Source organism: Apostichopus japonicus, chromosome 5 (genome assembly GCF_037975245.1).
Source record: "Apostichopus japonicus isolate 1M-3 chromosome 5, ASM3797524v1, whole genome shotgun sequence".
NCBI classification, from domain to species: Eukaryota; Metazoa; Echinodermata; class Holothuroidea; order Aspidochirotida; family Stichopodidae; genus Apostichopus; species Apostichopus japonicus.
In genome coordinates, this window is record NC_092565.1 from 21993784 (window position 1) to 22012013 (window position 18230).

The 18230-nt window shown below is 36.4% G+C and overlaps 1 protein-coding gene across 13 annotated transcripts in view; it reads right to left on the reverse strand.

Moving 5' to 3' along the window:
- The window catches only part of LOC139968050 (cGMP-specific 3',5'-cyclic phosphodiesterase-like), a 184420-nt gene that overhangs the window by 151930 nt on the left and 14260 nt on the right, over window positions 1-18230 (reverse strand). For all 13 annotated transcript variants that reach the window (XR_011793215.1, XR_011793212.1, XR_011793213.1 and 10 more), the window contains exon 2: window positions 4318-4507. Coding sequence is in view for 9 of the 13 variants with exons in the window: in XM_071972364.1 (XP_071828465.1) it covers window positions 4318-4507 (190 nt within the window). In the remaining 4 variants the exon portion in view is untranslated. The remainder of the gene's footprint in view (window positions 1-4317; window positions 4508-18230) is intronic.

Below are 18230 nucleotides of genomic sequence, written 5' to 3' on the forward strand. Positions count from 1 at the left end.
ACGAAGCCAATGTCAATGTAAAAGTTAGAGAAAATGCATCTTAAGAGAGGAATTTTAAGCAACTTCTAAGACAACAATTAATGGTTATTCCATAGTGAAAAGAATAAGTATTTTCTGTTAAGTATGAAGCTACAGAAACCTACAGATTGATAGCACAAAGATTAACTGAGGAAAGGGGTAGCAGGGCTATGTCATTTATGTGTAACCTTTAATAGGGATACTGTATGTGTGTATCTGGATGGATACTGTGTTAATACAGTTAAAAACTGGTAACTTTGTAGAGCTTGTACAGCAGTACACTGAATAGTGACTGTAATTGAAGGCTAAAACCACATTCTGTTTTATTATCCCAAATATTATCCCAAACCTTACCTGATTTACAAGCACAAACTAACCTGTCTCCCCACAACAACTGCACTTTTGATCTACTGTGTCTACTGTGTCAACTGAGGGAGATTGAGGAGATTTACGTGACTTTGTTCACTGATCAAGTTTACAATTTTGATACAGAAGAGAGTTGACCTGAATAGCAAATGCTAGGGAAAGTCACTCTCAAATGGAACTTGAAGACACTTGACGTCACTTTCAAGTGGAAGGTTGGTACATGCATTGAGCAAACCACTCACAAAGCTTGAAGCTGCTTACTAGTTCAAGTGCTTTTATATTAACCTCCATTGTGAATCATGACTGAAGAAGCTATATATTCTATAAAGGAGACATATATGGTAAGCCCCTGGCTTAAAAGTTTGTCCTTAAGAGAAACACTTCTGAACAAACACTTTCATGAAGTCAACACAACACTCCCATCAGACCAAACTTTGACTAACACTTGATTAACTATGTCAACTGAGCAATTACAGACATTACCTGCAGCAAAATCTCGGTCTAGAGGAAAGTCGTTGGTTTGGGCTTTATAGTTCAGTGACATATATACAAAGTGCCTTTTTCTGGCTTCCTAATACTGTACAACTTCAAATCAAATGCTTAAGTTACAGGCTTGTCTGTGCATATCATTTTCTCTCTCCAGGGATCACATCCTGGACATTAATAAAAGCCCAACATGATGTCTAAAAGGTTTCAGGATTAATAGTCCGGTTTATTCAATACAATGTCACCAAGAGTATACATTACTCTGTAACCAGCAGCAGGGTAATCAATCCTGGCGAAAAGACTTTATTTTAAACTAAATGGAGGAGAAGTTGCATGCATATATATGCACTATGTAGTGCAAGGAAAACATATATGAAACAAACATAAGAATGAACATGCCTGGTGAAAAACATTCCCTGGATCATGTGATACCACATTTCTGCATTTCTATAATAATAATAGATTGTTTACAATATATGATGTATAATCAGCAACAGCAGAGTGAGTGAATGACCTTATCATCATGGAAAATGAGCTTCAAACATCTTTGTTTGTTACGAGAGGAATAAACTGCTCATCTAACTTCAAACAGCCTGTGTAGGCTAACTGAAGCTCGATCTGTAGAATATCCTGCTACGATTGAAAATTCAGGCCCTCGAACTTTTTCATATCTTTAGTGTTTTTATTAATGCTCAATTATTTTCTCCATCTATAGAGGAAAGATCATTTTCTTCAAAAGAAATACCAGGCATAATTTAGGGATCAAATTTTGTTTAGCAGTTTTTGAAGGCTATGAATTTTCATTTTGTCTTCTGTAAAATACAATCTTTCCTTTGTGTAAAACTGATCCACATTTTGTGCATCATTTTGCGATGAGATACCAGAAAAATTATTCCCTGGAATACATTTTAAATAATCACTTTAAATTAAGTTTTTTCCTTAGGTTATTAAGCAAACATTCCAAATGCTATAGAACATTATTTCATGGAAGAAATTGATAAAAAAATTAATTTACATCACTTGTGAGATAAATGAATTATTTGGGCTTCTACTGCCTTGATATTTTTGCTGTAACTTCTTTGTCTTTTTCTCGTTTTTTTTTTTCTCCTAGGTAGGGTAGGTTAAAATTAGACCCAATTAATGCACACATTTATGGAAAATGTTTTACCTTTCAAGGAATGCAACTTTCCCTTTGTTTGTTTGTTAATTATCTCAAAAATCATACAATTTCAAAATCTGTTTCACAACTTCCCAAACAGAACCACAATCAGTGTGGATGGTGAAGCTTTCATTCAAGAGTGTTTACACTCCCTTGAACTGCAAAAACCAATATCTGACAATCCTGTGTTACAGCCTACCTCTTCAATAGTTTAGTTGAAAACCACTCCTACTTTTTTTCACCTTCTAATTAACTGTAATAAGAAACCTTTGTCCACTTAAAGTGGACATGGATTTTTGCCTGCAGATAATTCTATATATTACAACTGTCGGTCAATCGAATTATAGGTTTCAATTGCAAAACAAGGTCATTCTTATCTCGTGTTGTGAGTTCTACAGTAGGATTATATCATCATATATGTGGATTGTGGCAATTGCAAACGTAAGCCATAACTCTTCATCTGTGTTAACATATCCTTTATAACACCATATTGAAAATTCACAGGTATATTGGAAGTATTTCCTTCCATAATTTAGTCAATTCCCAAATAACAGATTATTTAAAGTCACAAAAAGACAAAAGATTACTAACAATTGACCAACAGTTTTTTTCTTCTTCTTTCGGCCCACTTACAGAAAGGACACTGTTTGCCTTACCAGGCACAAGGGTTTTAGTAGTGGGAGAGGTGGGAGGTGATGTATTAAAGAAGAACGGGATAAACAACTGGAAAGTAGTGTTCACAGTGAGTAGTGCGAGAGGTGGGAGGTGATGTATTAAAGAAGAACGGGATAAACACCTGGAAAGTAGTGGTCACAGAGAGTAGTGCGAGAGGTGGGAGGTGATGCATTAAACAAGAAAGTGATAAACTGGAAAGTAGTGTTCACAGTGAGTAGTGCGAGAGGTGGGAGTTGATGTATTAAAGAAGAACGGGATAAAAACCTGGAAAGTAGTGGTCACAGAGAGTAGTGCGAGAGGATGTATTAAAGAAGAACGGGATAAAAACCTGGAAAGTAGTGGTCACAGAGAGTAGTGCGAGAGGTGGGAGTTGATGTATTAAAGAAGAACAGGATAACAACTGGAAAGTAGTGTTCACAGTGAGTAGTGCGAGAGGTGGGAGGTGATGTATTAAAGAAGAACAGGATAAAAACCTGGAAAGTAGTGGTCACAGAGAGTAGTGCAAGAGGTGGGAGTTGATGTATTAAAGAAGAACAGGATAAAAACCTGGAAAGTAGTGGTCACAGAGAGTAGTGCGAGAGGTGGGAGTTGATGTATTAAAGAAGAACAGGATAACAACTGGAAAGTAGTGTTCACAGTGAGTAGTGCGAGAGGTGGGAGGTGATGTATTAAAGAAGAACGGGATAAAAACCTGGAAAGTAGTGGTCACAGAGAGTAGTGCGAAAGGTGGGAGTTGATGTATTAAAGAAGAACAGGATAACAACTGGAAAGTAGTGTTCACAGTGAGTAGTGCGAGAGGTGGGAGGTGATGTATTAAAGAAGAACAGGATAAAAACCTGGAAAGTAGTGGTCACAGAGAGTAGTGCGAGAGGTGGGAGTTGATGTATTAAAGAAGAACAGGATAACAACTGGAAAGTAGTGTTCACAGTGAGTAGTGCGAGAGGTGGGAGGTGATGTATTAAAGAAGAACGGGATAAAAACCTGGAAAGTAGTGGTCACAGAGAGTAGTGCGAGAGGTGGGAGGTGATGTATTAAAGAAGAACGGGATAAAAACCTGGAATGTAGTGGTCACAGAGAGTAGTGCGAGAGGTGGGAGGTGATGTATTAAAGAAGAACGGGATAAAAACCTGGAAAGTAGTGGTCACAGAGAGTAGTGCGAGAGGTGGGAGGTGATGTATTAAAGAAGAACGGGATAAAAACCTGGAAAGTAGTGGTCACAGAGAGTAGTGCGAGAGGTTGAAGGGGGGGGCGGGTGAGTAATGGTCAAAGTTACCAAATTAGATGAACTTGGTGGATGAGATGTTGAAATAGAGGAAGGAGGCAGGTACCAGAGAAACAATGGATGGAGAAAACAACAAGAAACACCAATTGTGCAAGATATCCGCTTTATAGACTTAAGCAACACTTGGATTTGATTTGCAATTACCAATGACAATTTTTCCTGATCATGAAGATGAAGTCAACGGACACAAATAAATGTTTCTTGAAGAGGACTGAAACCATTGATTTTCCCTTTACATTTTCCTCCCTCAATACAATTAAAATCTGTCAATACATGTAATAAATTATCATGCATGTCTTTTCTAATCGGCCTTTCATTGTTAATACTGTACCTCATAAGCATTCTTGATATTGATGGACTCCTTATATTTTGCCACGTGGCCAGCAATGCCTTGACCAAACGGAATACGGATCTCGTCCCGTTCTGAATGAAGTACATCTTCCACTGTTGAGTTTTCAGTCACATCAAATAGCCTTGAGCATAGGTACCGGTTTTCTTTAGTACCTCTCACAAGGAATAAGCTGCAATTGGAAATAGAAAGTTCTCTATTTAGCCAACAATTTTATCACACCCACAACAATAGTCTAAATATTAATCACAATCGATCAAAACCCCAAAACTTTGAAATTGTTACCAGCTTGGACAGCTATACTTACGGGTGGTGGTTTCAGAAGGAGGATGGGTCTTGCCCTCGAGGAGGGTCAATGAGGGCCCAGTGCTAAAATGTTACCAGTTTATAAGCTACAGTAGGTAGATGGGAACGTGCAATAGTGGTGTCCAGACAGGTACGAGAGGAGTGCAGCAAAATCTAAGAAGCCTGTGATTTTATCATTGAGTGAACCAATTAAGTACCATATCTTCTGTGATTCATTGTCTGGGCGCATTTAATATTTATCACAAAGCAAAGCCAACCTGAAATTTTCAAAATATTTGTGGTTTCTCTTTGTTGCATTATTTTAATTTTTATTTCATTTCCCTTTTGTTATCAGTAATAACTTGGGATGACAATACTTTGCATGTCAAGGAAGATGGGATTAACCCTGTTGCTTTTAAATGAAAAAAAAAACAGGTGGACAATTTAATCTGATTGGGCAATATTTCAGGTAAAATGTCTTCTATAGATGTCACCAAGCCAAACATCATTGTTAAATAATCCAAACAATCTTATAGTACTGTAGTGTCCAGTGGAGCCTATCAACCTCTCTTGGGTTATAACAAGCCATGTCTCTCTTTAGTACTATTTTAAAGGACAAGCTCTACTTCATCCCCACCTTAATAACAGGTGCTCTTATTAATTAATTGAACTCCTTCACTAATGACCATTGTAGGTCAAGTAGGTCATTTAGCCTAGAGTAATTCACTTTATTATGGTGAAAAGGAACCGCACCTTTTACTGAAACAGGTGCATGGGTGGAAAATATATTTTGGACCATGGGCACCAGAGATTTTTGTGTATCTGACCAAAATATTATAGATAGGCTTATAACCTTTCAAACTTTATATATTATGTAATGGTATGTAGGTGTCAGGACCCATGAACCTTCCAATTTTCAAAGATGCCAAGAAAATTAGAAGATAGAGCCAATATACAGCACACCCACAGTATGAAGCAATGTACTATAGAATGGAAGCAACTGCAAGAGTGAAAAAAGAAAACAAGGAAAACCTCTAGAAATATTTAAAGTTTTATCTTTATTATTATTGCCTGTGGGAAAGAAAAGAAATGCAATACTCCTGAAGAAGAAATGCAATACTCCTGAAGAAGAAATGCAATACTCCTGAAGCAGAAATGCAATATTCCAGAGGAACAAATATATTCCAACTTCCAACATTAACCCAATAAATTACAACAGTCTGTACTTGTCACACTATGTAGGTTTATATATTGGCTTTGACAACTGACACCTAGGTAAAGTCTGTAACCCTAGCATACATTGGTAGTATCACAAGTCCCACTTTTCTGTTTCTAAAAGACAATTATTTTCTGACAAAATTTTAATTTCATCACTTTTAGACAACTCATGGCAACAAACCTTGACCTTATCTTACTACTTCATTATCACTTCATGCCACATATCCCATGATGGAGTATGACCTCTTTTGACAGAAACTCCATCATCGGTTCACCATCATTTCTCAGACTGGCATCACAATTAATTTGCACTCTTCAGGTGACTGCACTGGAAATCAAAGATTATAAAGCTGATAAATGCTACTGTACCTTTAGGCCCGCAGGGCAAGAAAACAGAAACTGGGAGAGAAGGTAGTCACAGTACCAGAAAGAAAGGGAAAAAAATCTACTGTTTCTTACATCACTGATACATGTACGTGAAGATCACTGCTCGCTGATTAGGCAAGAAAAATTTTTATAGCAAGAAACTATTAGGGTCATGATGCTTTCAGTGTTCAGCTAGGTACAGTACAGCATATATTCTCTACTGGATGTAACATGCATGACTAACCCTACGTACAGGTAGTTGATTGTTGGGGATCCAAGTAATTCAGGAATGCAATATAGTTTAAGAGATTTTTATAGTTGGAAAGCCTTTCAAGGCAGCAGTGATGATATTGTCATGTTAAACTAAGGCACAATAGAGTATATAAATCTGGCTGCACAGTTACACGTTTCTGGTATGTATATATATATATATATAGCAAAGATGTGAACATTCAAATTTACCATAGAACTTGGTTCTTCAGATTAGGAAATCCACAACAGTTTGGATCAATATTAGCTGCAATGACACTTAATTACATATGTCTGTTGTCATTCTGATCTAGTTAGGATTATGTCAATATTGAAAAAAAATGCTGAAGTGTTGTTTTTTAATGCAGATGTGGGTAGCATAGTAGTTCTAAAAGAACAATCAGATTGCCAAACAGTGAAGAAAATAATTTAAAGGGAAAACAAATCAATGTGCACACAAAGTTTTCAGGAGTTTCTAGATCTGATCAAATAAAGTGTACCTTAACAAGAAAAGTTGCCAACTCAAAGACCCAAGTGTGAAAAGCTAACTTAGCTCTAGATAAGGGCTCATGACCCATCAATGACACATGTCATTGATGGCAGTGCCTCAAGTTACAAACTCTTCCCATCATACCTGTCGATAGGAAAGTGTATTTGTTGATAAGAGACGGGTAAGAGTGGAATGGTGTGATGTAAATTATCACAACATTCACTTTAAAATATCAGCTGAACCTCTTCTCAGCAACAATTCTCTAAATTGAAGTATGTGGCCATGTGATCATGAAAATGTTAAACCTAATACAGTATGGGATGGGTTTTTGTCTGTATATACACATTAAATGCCTTCATTCCTTCCTGAATGCATGCCATTCATGACAAAAGGAATTAGACACTTTGAATGGTTGAATGAGATGAGAAGGAAGGGCAATGACCGGAGGGGCCGGTCATAGAGGGCTCACAGTGTTAAAAGGTTACAAGGATGTTCTAGGCACGGTAGAATGAGGGCGCTAAGGTTGTGAGGAGACAGGTAAGCGTGGAGCGAAGTAAATACACATTAAATACCTGAATGCATGTCATTCATGACAAAAGGAATTAAGGTTTGAAACACGCTTCAGTCCATACATAATCCTAGCAAATATGGGATGAAGCAATAAATTCAATCTGCTCAGATGAATTCATCTAAAGTTGATGACCATTACAATCATCATACATAACAGGTAAAGTCTCACATTGAGGTGTCCAAAACATGTTATAGAAGCAGTGGCTTGGTTAATACTGGAGAAAGACAATTTAGAGAATACTACTGTACATGAAAATTTGAAAGACTCAAAGGATTTATCACATCAGTCACATGGACTAGCGCTAAACAGTGTTTCTATCAATCAGATGAACTTTATCCTTTATCTAGTCACCAATCCACAAAGTTTTAGTTAAGTATCTTCACCAGATACTATGCCATCACAGCCTACATCCCACCCTGCTTCCATGGCCCCCTCCTGCCCCTGTAACAAACCAAACACAAAATAAGCAGCTGCTTACATTGCTTTCCTTACTGCAGAACTTAATAGACCTCGCAAAGTGCCAAACACTCATCAATTCTGACAGACTTTAATTTTGTCCAAGCTCTGCCAAACATGCTGTATGCCACAACGATTGAAAAGAAATTGATACTTTTCAAAAATGAAATATATGCATACACCTGAGCTACCTCGTATCTCCGGTCCTTCTTTCAACATTTCATTCTGTTCATCCAACATTTGAATCCATGAGAGGCAAAAAATTTACACCTTGAAAGTTCCACTTAGGCATTGCTAGCAGTTTAATCATATTACCAAGATACTGCAAGTTACACAGCTACTTAATGTAATCCCTAGGGCACTTCCCGCTCAGTATTGATTTCCATTGCCATGTTCTCTCTATTCCCTCTGATCTAATCTACTTAATGCATGTTTATATAGATTAATGGTTGCTTTTGCAATGCAGAAGAGCCAGCTGCCAATTTCAAAGTGTTTTATGGAACTTCTTCTTCTTCTTCCAGTTGACAGCAAAAAAAAAGACATTTCTCTGTCCTTTCCACTTCACTGCTGTCGAGTTCACTACGACACTACAATTTCAAAGCTCTATAAATGGTGAAGTCTTGATTTAGCAGATAGAATGTCCACCCTTCCTGCTGGATATGAAATTAGACTTAGAGGTTCCGATTCCATCACGAACCAGGGTTTCTTTTAATTTGTTCAAACATGCTTGGTTGTGAAGTGATGATGACCAGCATTTTCACTGAATTTTGTTGTCTAGTTCTTAAATTTGACAATTAACTTTAGGATGTTCTTTTTTTGGGGGTGGGTGGGGGGCAGGGGGAGGGCAATGCTAATGTATTACCACTTTTGGTTAGGTTGATTTGAGTGAATATATGGAATGGAATCAGGTAAAGGGTAAAGTGTTCAAAGTAACATTCAAGCAACTGTCAAGCAACATTGGTCAATTGATCATTTGTGAAGTCTTTTAAACCAAGACTCTACTACACGTATGTATGCAGAAAGGCCATGAAATGTGAGCCACTATACAAATAGGTGATGAGAAGGATTGTGACACCAGTGAAGTAAACTGAAATGGAAGCACTCACATAGTTGCTTGATATTATGTTGTTTAAAGCATGAATATTGTACACACAGTAAACTTAAACCAATTCTTCTGGTTCAGACGTAAAAGGAGTTGATTATGTTGCCATATACACCCTTTCACCACATAATACACATAGATATCAACATATGTGTGGTGTGCAACACAGGAAGGTTCCACTACTTTGAGAATATCTGTCACTGTCAGAACTAACAACACATAGCCTGTAAATTATTTAGGCCTTCCACCCTTTCATTTAAAATCTACATTGGCTATCAGAATCATGGAAAAAGTTGGTAATCTAAACCAATTTCTTATAATAAGAGTACTCATTAAATTGCTGATGAACTACCAGCAAAATTCCATCTTTTTGGGTCAAAAAGAGCTACTTCACATCGTTCCATATGTACACTATAAGTCACTTGTGTGAAACTGGCAGGAATAAGAAGATGGTATAAAGTGCTAGTAGCAAAATACAATCAGCTGCTGTATGGATTAGCATTTAGCTCATGTATGCAAGTGCAATGAGTGATTCCAAAATTTTGCTGAAATTCTAGCTCTGATTATAATGGTTTTGCCAGTAGTAATCTATTAACCCAAGAAACTAATTAAAACAGCATGTAGATTTACTAAAAAGCAGAAAGCCCATAAATCACAATGACAACCATGTCAAATCTTAAAGCAGCCTTTTGATGGCTAGTCAACAATTTTTACAAAGTACTCTCAGATATAACCTTACTCAAGACAAGATTACAATTTATGAACCTACTGTGAGATTCCCCTCCCCCCCCCCACCTCCTAGACCCAATGTCTAGGAGGAGATATCTTACAGTAGGTTGACAAAGATGTTAAAGATGTTAATGATGTTAAAAGGTGTTAATGAGCAAATCCTCAGTGGCGATCCTTTCGTTTCTCAACATTTTGCTATCCTGACACATGTTATTTTTAATATTGACAGTGCCAATGCAAAATGCAAATATATAAAATTTTGACCTTTGGGTCATTATTTGAACTGAAACTTGACAAATGAATTAGCTAGTGAGCTACATTGTTTTAGAAGAGTTTAGCTTGATTAAATTATAAGTCCACTCGAAAGCAAGTTTCCGTATAACAATAAGGCTTAGGGGCAGGAATAAAGAGAAAGGGGGGGGGGGATTTAGTCTAGTATCACTTTATAGCAACTTTAGGCTATGCAAATGGCACAATTGATAGTTCACGATAGGAATACACATGTTTGAAATCTGTAGCCTACTGTTTATTCAGCAAATAATCTATGTGGTTATTTGTACTGAACCAGCTTCCCTTCACTGCTAGGCCTGCATGCAGTAAGTATATTGCCATATAGTCAGACATCCAGACGTTGAACAAAATATGTCCAACTGATGGACTTTAGGCTGGCAATGTACAGTACTACACCTTGGGTATATAATATTACTTGGCATGACCTTGCGTATAACTTAAATAGAGTTTTGTTTCCCAGGTGAATTTGAATCAAAGGTAATAGAACAAAAACAGACATCAGTGAAAGTATGACACATTAAACTAAACAATAAATTCACTTGACCATACAAGAAGCAGCCTATGTGCTCTTTCGACAATCAAACACTGTCTGCACACAGTGTACTCTGCAGTATGTGACTGCGTTCACCAGTTACATCCCTCAGATCTTACTGAGTTTGTTTAAATTTACGAGGTAAGACCCTGAATGTACGGAAAAAAATCAAGACTGATATACTCCAGACTTTATGGTCATGGTTTTTGGTAGGATGCGCATCTCCAAGAAAATCAATGCCTAATCAGCAAATGATGACGCCAAACTCATCAATTTCAGTGTTTTTTTTTGTTTTTTTTGGGGTTTTTTTGGTAAATTTGTTTGCCAGATACATCAGAACATTATCACAAATGATATCTTGAAAGTTGTGCAGTGGAGTGTGAACAGTAACATCGTTTGTTGTGTAATATGCTTTATTAATACACAATGTAAAAATATAACTGTACCCTATGTTGAACTTAATACCACCAATTAAACTGCCAAAACTGTATAAAGTAAACAAAATGATATGAATGTAGCCAAATTTTTCATTTGAGCTATGTTTCAAATATCACTTGATAAATCTCAATCGATAAATCTCAATCCTCATTTTTACTCTTCTTGCTTTATTTCCTGCACAGAAGTCCTACTATTTGACACAGCCATTTGATCAAATATTATTTGCCGTAAATCGTGTCATTTCAACCTTGACACCAAATTGTGGCAGTTTTTAAAAGATAATTGATGTCTTCATAGGAAACTAATCTCATTTTTTCTATTTCTCCCTTCGCTTGCCTCGTCTCAAAGTGACAACGAAAAAAAATGATAAAATGATAACAAAATGAATATCATTTGCTACAGTTTGTAATGATGCAACATTCTCAATATATCAGCTGATAGTGTTACTTCTTGAAGATGCATACATGTAATTTAGAGTAATATTTAATGTTGTCTTCTGAGAACGTAAACCACAGACCGAATCAATATTCTGACGCACAAGCAGACTAGAATCACATCTGATGAAATAACACAATAAAGCAAATACAGATGAAGAAAATTTGAAAATGCAAGAGCGAAAAGGCCCGTCTGTGAAGAATTTCCATGAACTGTATCTACAGTAGATGGAAAAAAAAACTGCGACCTTCAAACGCAAGCAGGACTGAGATTTGAAAGATATCAGTCCGGTACTAGCACACACAAAAATGAGGCGGGGGGGGGGGAGATTTTGTGAGTCTGTTTACACTCATGTACATGCGAGTACATCTAATATTGCAGGAATAAAATGTAACTCTTGGCTGGCAAAACTGTCACATTTTCGCAGATGATACATCTCTAGTGATATCAAGCAGTGACAGATAAATTTACTGCATGAAAGTTATTCACATTATCTGTTGAGCTACAGAATCACTTGCTTTTAAGAACATCGCATCCTGAGTGGGTAATTAAGTACAATACCAAGGTTGCCAAGTGGTTCTTTGCTGGCCATAACAGATGAGAAGTACTCTATAGTGCTCACAGTATGGGGTAAATATTGACTTTAGTCTGTTCAGACTTCAAACATCACTCTTTAGGAACAATGACACAAGGTAGAGAGCATGTACTGATACACTCTCATCCCCAAGAGGACGTGTAGGACATTTTAGTTTTGTGCCCTGCAGATGTGGATTGATCCATATTTGATTCAGCCTAGCTGCAAGGTATTTTGCAGCTGCTGCAGCTTTTCTGTTTCACATTGTGCAGTACGTGAATTGGGACATCTATGTTAAGTACAGTATACTGTATCTATTAATAACTTAAAGAATAAGCGGAAATCTTCAGTGCAGAATAACAAAAAATGGTGCAAGTTAATGCATCAAGTGTAGCAGTAGCTATGACAGTAAATGGGAGATGGAGATAAGTTTCTTAAATGCAATGTTCACTTTTAATACACAAATCTCCGTACCTTTCCCCTTCCCACCCCCCACCCTCCCCAAGCCCAGGCTTCTTTCATGCATGTTTACCTGACACTCTCATTAATAGGTATATAACATTTTGTATTTCAACTTTAAACAATTAAACAGATACAAAAACTGTGGAACAAACAAGTATTGTACAATTTAGCATTCATTTATACAATGTAAAGTCTTTAATTTATTAACCTAAAGTTTATAGTCAGCATAGATTGATATGAAAGTGTGGTGAATAAAACCTACCTGTCTTCATAAAACTTGTGCATATCTACTATTGCCAATACTCTAACTCATTAGCTTTTAGAACAGTGCGCAAAATCTTCCTGTATTTCATGTGCAGTTCAGCCGGTATGATTAACCTATTCCCAGTGTTGGATCTTTCTCTAAAGTAGATGTTTCTGTTTGATAGCTTAAATGAAACATTACTTTCTACATCATCCACTCATACTTCACTTTATAGTCAGTCAGTGCCCAGCTCCAAGCTTCAGCTCCTTGCCCCTCCCCCTCCCCTCCCTCCCTTGCCCCTTTGACCCCATTAGGATCCCAATGGTGGGTCACAATCTTGCCTCTGACGACAGCTTGCAAACTAATGCAACTAGTTTGAGGGGTATATTTTACATTTATTAATGGCAAGTGACGTTATGCTCTTAAGCTATCAGATGCTTTAAGATTTTTACTTGCACAGATGGTTATTGATTACATTTATTACGGAAATATGTAAGGTACAAGTAAGGACAAGTTTAGTTTAAAAATTTTTTTTTCAAAAGGTCAATCCATCCTCTTCTAATACCATTACATTTCCATATTCCATTAAGATAAACACAAGGCAAATGCATACTGTAATCATCTCATAAGTTGAATGCCGCTCTCCAAAATAGAAATTATGTCCATTACGAAAAAAGGATAAACATTTGCCTGAATGGAGGGCATTTCGATTTCTATTGACACCCACACAAATTATGCATCATATTCCACAAGATAGCATTTTACAGAGGTGGAGTGAAGTAAATAGCATCTCAAAGAGTAAATAATCTCAATGGTGAACATGCATACAGTTTATACAGTACACTGCAATGATTTGAATAAATAGTTCTATTATATGCATTGTATTACACTACGTGCTGTTCAATAGAATTTTGAGTGGTTAAGTTGTTTTCAATACAAATTTTTTCTATGTGAGTTTTCACTTTTTTTATTCATTTATATTAATCTTCTTTCTTTTCTTTTTTATGGATGGCTGTACAGACAGAAGCAACTCCCAAATTTGATGACTGTACAGAGTATACTCTGCAGTATGTTACTATGTACATTCTAGCACATCCCTCAGTACTTACTGGTTTGGGTAGTTTTATAAGGATAGTGTACTGATTTCACCTTCAATTGACAAACATCTACACTTTCTCAACTACCCCTTACCATAAGAATTGGTTAGTATTGGACTGAAACCGAGCTACGACCAATTTCTGGTTTTGCGCAACCCTCGTATGAAAATCCTGTCAACAATCACATACCTGCACTTCTAAATGGTAGATCCAGAAGGAGGAGAACTGGGTGGAGTCCCAGAAGTAGAGGGCACAGTGCTAAAACATTCCCAGTCATGTAGCAGATGGAAAAGTGCAATTGTAGTTTGGAGACAGGTAAGAGAGGAAAGAAATACATCCACTCCTTTCCAATGTTCCATTCAGAAGTTAACTATCTACATTGAGTATCACTAAAAAATTTCTCATTGGTTTTTCACTTCAGTGAGGTCTAGTGGGGTCTTGTGGTGTGTCTCCAACCGATTCTATAGATCTGTTGGTTGCACTGTGTACATACAAACATGAAGACAATAGATCTACCATTAAAATTTAAAAAAATTGGTACTGTAGCAGAGGATTTTGCAGGCACAGCAGCATTCTTTTTGACATGGTGCGTTTAGTGTGTCTGACATGACATTAATAAAAGTAGTATTTGTGCACCTTGAACAAGCTAAGGAGAGTCACAAACTGGACCCTGATTCCCACTTTCAAAAGTCAAAGGAAACAGAGCATCAGAAGTACTAAAAGCAAAGTCCATTAAGCATATCCTCTTCAAAGGCCTAACAACATAAGAGAAAGCTCAGATCAATAACAAGATTTCCTTTGTGACAAAATTCAAATCCCAAGAGAATACTAGACACACAATCTACTGTACATGAAAGCATGCCATTATGTTAGTAGTGTGGATAAATGTTTGCACATTTAATGCCCGGTCACCAATTATATTGACTTTCCTCAAGGTTTAACATTCTAGGTCATTAATATATAGTTCTAGAATCTCCTTCTTCACAGATAGCAAATTTATAATTATAACAGCACTTGATCCTCAGACCTTAAAAAGTGTTACTGAAGAAACTCCAATCAGTTCACATTGGATCATGCATGGGTGATCAGACTGCTAGCATGTACAGGTAGCCTTGTATCATCAGCTGGGCTCTACTCTACGGCAGAAACAGGACACGATGTTATGGCCATTACCATTCACGGTCTTCATGATCAACCTACTTGCTACTTTGATCAAGAGCTCCGGATCTGATCTTCCCAAAGGAGGGTCAAGATCTCTCAGGGTCAGATCCTGAGTATGCTAGCTTTCACACTACTGAAGGAGGTTGATTATAAGCAGAGGATCAGATCCGGATCAAAATTCCCTGCTCGAGATCTAGTGTGAAAGCACTCATGCAAGTAGCTCATACAATTGTACAAAAACAATGAAATTATACAAAAAATGGCATGTGCTGTAGAGTATAGTAAATGTTGTTCCTTAGATTCTGAGATTTGACAGCTCTAGGTAGAGAACTGCATGAAACCAAAATGAATGGCTCCTATTGGTACCTTGTCTAATTTGTTTGTTCAGGTTGCGAAAGAACAGGTGATCACCAATCACTTCCCAATAAGTAGGTTACAGAATCAGAACAAAATCATTAGTACTATAACATACATAAGGAAGCAAATCATTCATGAGGAAATAAGTTTCCTGTTACATGTGTAGTATATACATCTGATGCATTGTGTACTGTATAGCTGCAGTACTGTACATAATTGAAAAAATTGTGGAGAAAGCACAACATTCCACATAAATTGCATCAAAGGCATATGTACTGTAAACATACATGCTGCAGTCATTATAAATGCTTGTTAATCTCTCTTCTACATGATCGTTGTGTGTTGTTATGTTTTAAAATGACTAATTGAAAGGAACATGCATAAATCTGTGCAAGGTTGGGTTTGTTGTAGAATTGCTTGGTTACTGACAATGAAATGCATTTTTCTACTTTATACCACATTTTAAAATGTTAGTGAGAAGACATTGATTTTAAATTGTCGAACAAAAGATGCTCTGACATCTTAAAACAAGCATATGTTACTCCCCCAAAAAATAGTACACATCTGTCCATTACAACTGAAATTTGATGCCATAATTTGTGCTAACAATTATACAGATTATCAAAAGTGCTTAGTTTTATAGGGGCACCGAAGTCCCTCCTATTCTGACAAAGCTAATTTAAAAACTAAAGCTAGTATTAAATAATGTTAAATTTGTTCAAGAAACTGATACATGCCAGTCCTTGAAAGCAGAAACATTTTCCAGTATACATAAGAAAGTGGCAAAGTTGTTCTAAAATTCTGCATAACAGATTTTTTGAGCTTACTGTACATTATAAACCATCATTCACATTTGTTCAATACTTCTAAGTTTCACCAGTATGTTAAAGGTCTATTACCTTTTCCACCAAGCATTACTACAGGAACTGGACAGAGTCACACTACACATCCAATGCTATTCTAGACACCATTTTAATTTAATCTGTAAATAGAGCAGTATGATTTTACCATTACCAATATATATACCACAGCACAGCACTGTATATTATTCTGAGCAGGTTGCAAAACACAGCAGAAGGGGATGCGAAAGATTACAAAAGTGGGAAGTGAATTATTCCATTCTCTATCAATCAAACTTGATTAAAAATAAACCACAGACGCTAAAACTAGAGGAAACAATATTTTCTGTCAATGTGCGTTTGTAGTTCAAGAGCTTGTGAAATGCAGCTCGGAGAGTTTGAGCATCTGGATATACTGCTCTGCACAGAAGCCTAAAATTTTAGAATAACAAGTGTGTTTTATAAAGGTTTTGTGCAACTTACAGTGTCCAGAGTGTTAGGGCAGCATTTAAATTTGTATATATATTTGATTGCCAACTTCGGGCAATATTACCAAACCAATTTAGATTGTAAGGGACCAAACTAAGACACCAAATTTATTTATACTTTTTTCATCACATGAACTTTATTTAGCAAGTTATTATAATGAATCTACAGTATGCTTGATTCTATTTGATATATTATCCAAAAGCATGAAAAATCAATGTAGGAATTTAGAACGAAATCCTGTAAAAGACTTGCCCAAAACAATGTTCACAAAAGCTACTTTGAACTTATTAATGTCCTTGTAACAGGAAGCTAATGTAAGGTATTTAAATAATAGTTCTATACTAGTCTTACTACTTTCAGTGTATAATGCTGTACAGAATCCATGCCAGGGTTAACATTTTTTCTGTGATGCAACCGGCCAAATTGGCTACCAAATTATTGGATGAAAAATTGTCAAATATGAAGTTGCTATTATGTTACAACAACTAACCCTGTAATACAGGTAGGAATTGTGTGGATCCTCAATTCGTTACCATGGGGGATAGACTCTTACAGTAGCTTGAACATATTAGGGAGTGAAACTTAGTAAAACAAAATGCTGATGTATTTGCCAATGCATACAGTAGGCCTAATTGTAAACTTGAGTCAGACTAAACAACATGAAAGGGTTACAAAATGCTGTATGGCTAGACCTTCATTTTCTCTAGCCAAGGAAATTTGATAAATGCCAAATCTGCATTTCTGCCATTTTTGGCACTGAAAATGCCAATTTGAATTTTGTTAACATTGGTTTTGGTAAATTTTTGAAGGATTCCATTCTAAATTCTCAAAAGCGGCAACCCTGATGCATGTAGTACATGCTATATATACTGTAGGTTCATGTGTTGAGAAGAATTGCGAGCACACTAACACAAGACCATTTGTGACTGGTAAATTATTAACAGTCTATCAATTACTGTATTAAAGTATAAGCAATGCATGTAAAAAAATATTTCAACTGTTATTTCTAGAATTCACTAACTCAGCCATACTCTGTTTGTATATACTATGTAATTCAAAGGAGAAATAAACACCAGTTGAGATTTGCAGCACTTCTGAACAGAATAATATTCCAATAACATCTGTGAAACAACTGAATCCTGAATTTTCAGTACTCTCATTATTGAAAAGTACCAATAAGGAGGCCTACGTCTTGTGTGCAAAGAAACTAATTTGAAAAAATTCCTGAAAATTCATGGAAATGCTTTTCTGACTATAGCAGTTATTTCACAGCACTTGACACATGTTAAATTGAATTATATTTTGTACAGTAATGTGTGATCACTGCAAAACCCCAAGGTTTAATTCTCACTTTAAAGTCACATGATGTATGATTGTTAGTCTTCGTCAACAAATTAAAGAAATATTAAACATGAAAATTTGCATAAAACAAGAAAATATATATATTGTTTCCTTCCATCTGATTACATCATACCCTTTAAGGAAATAATTGTCAGCAGTATGACTCTTC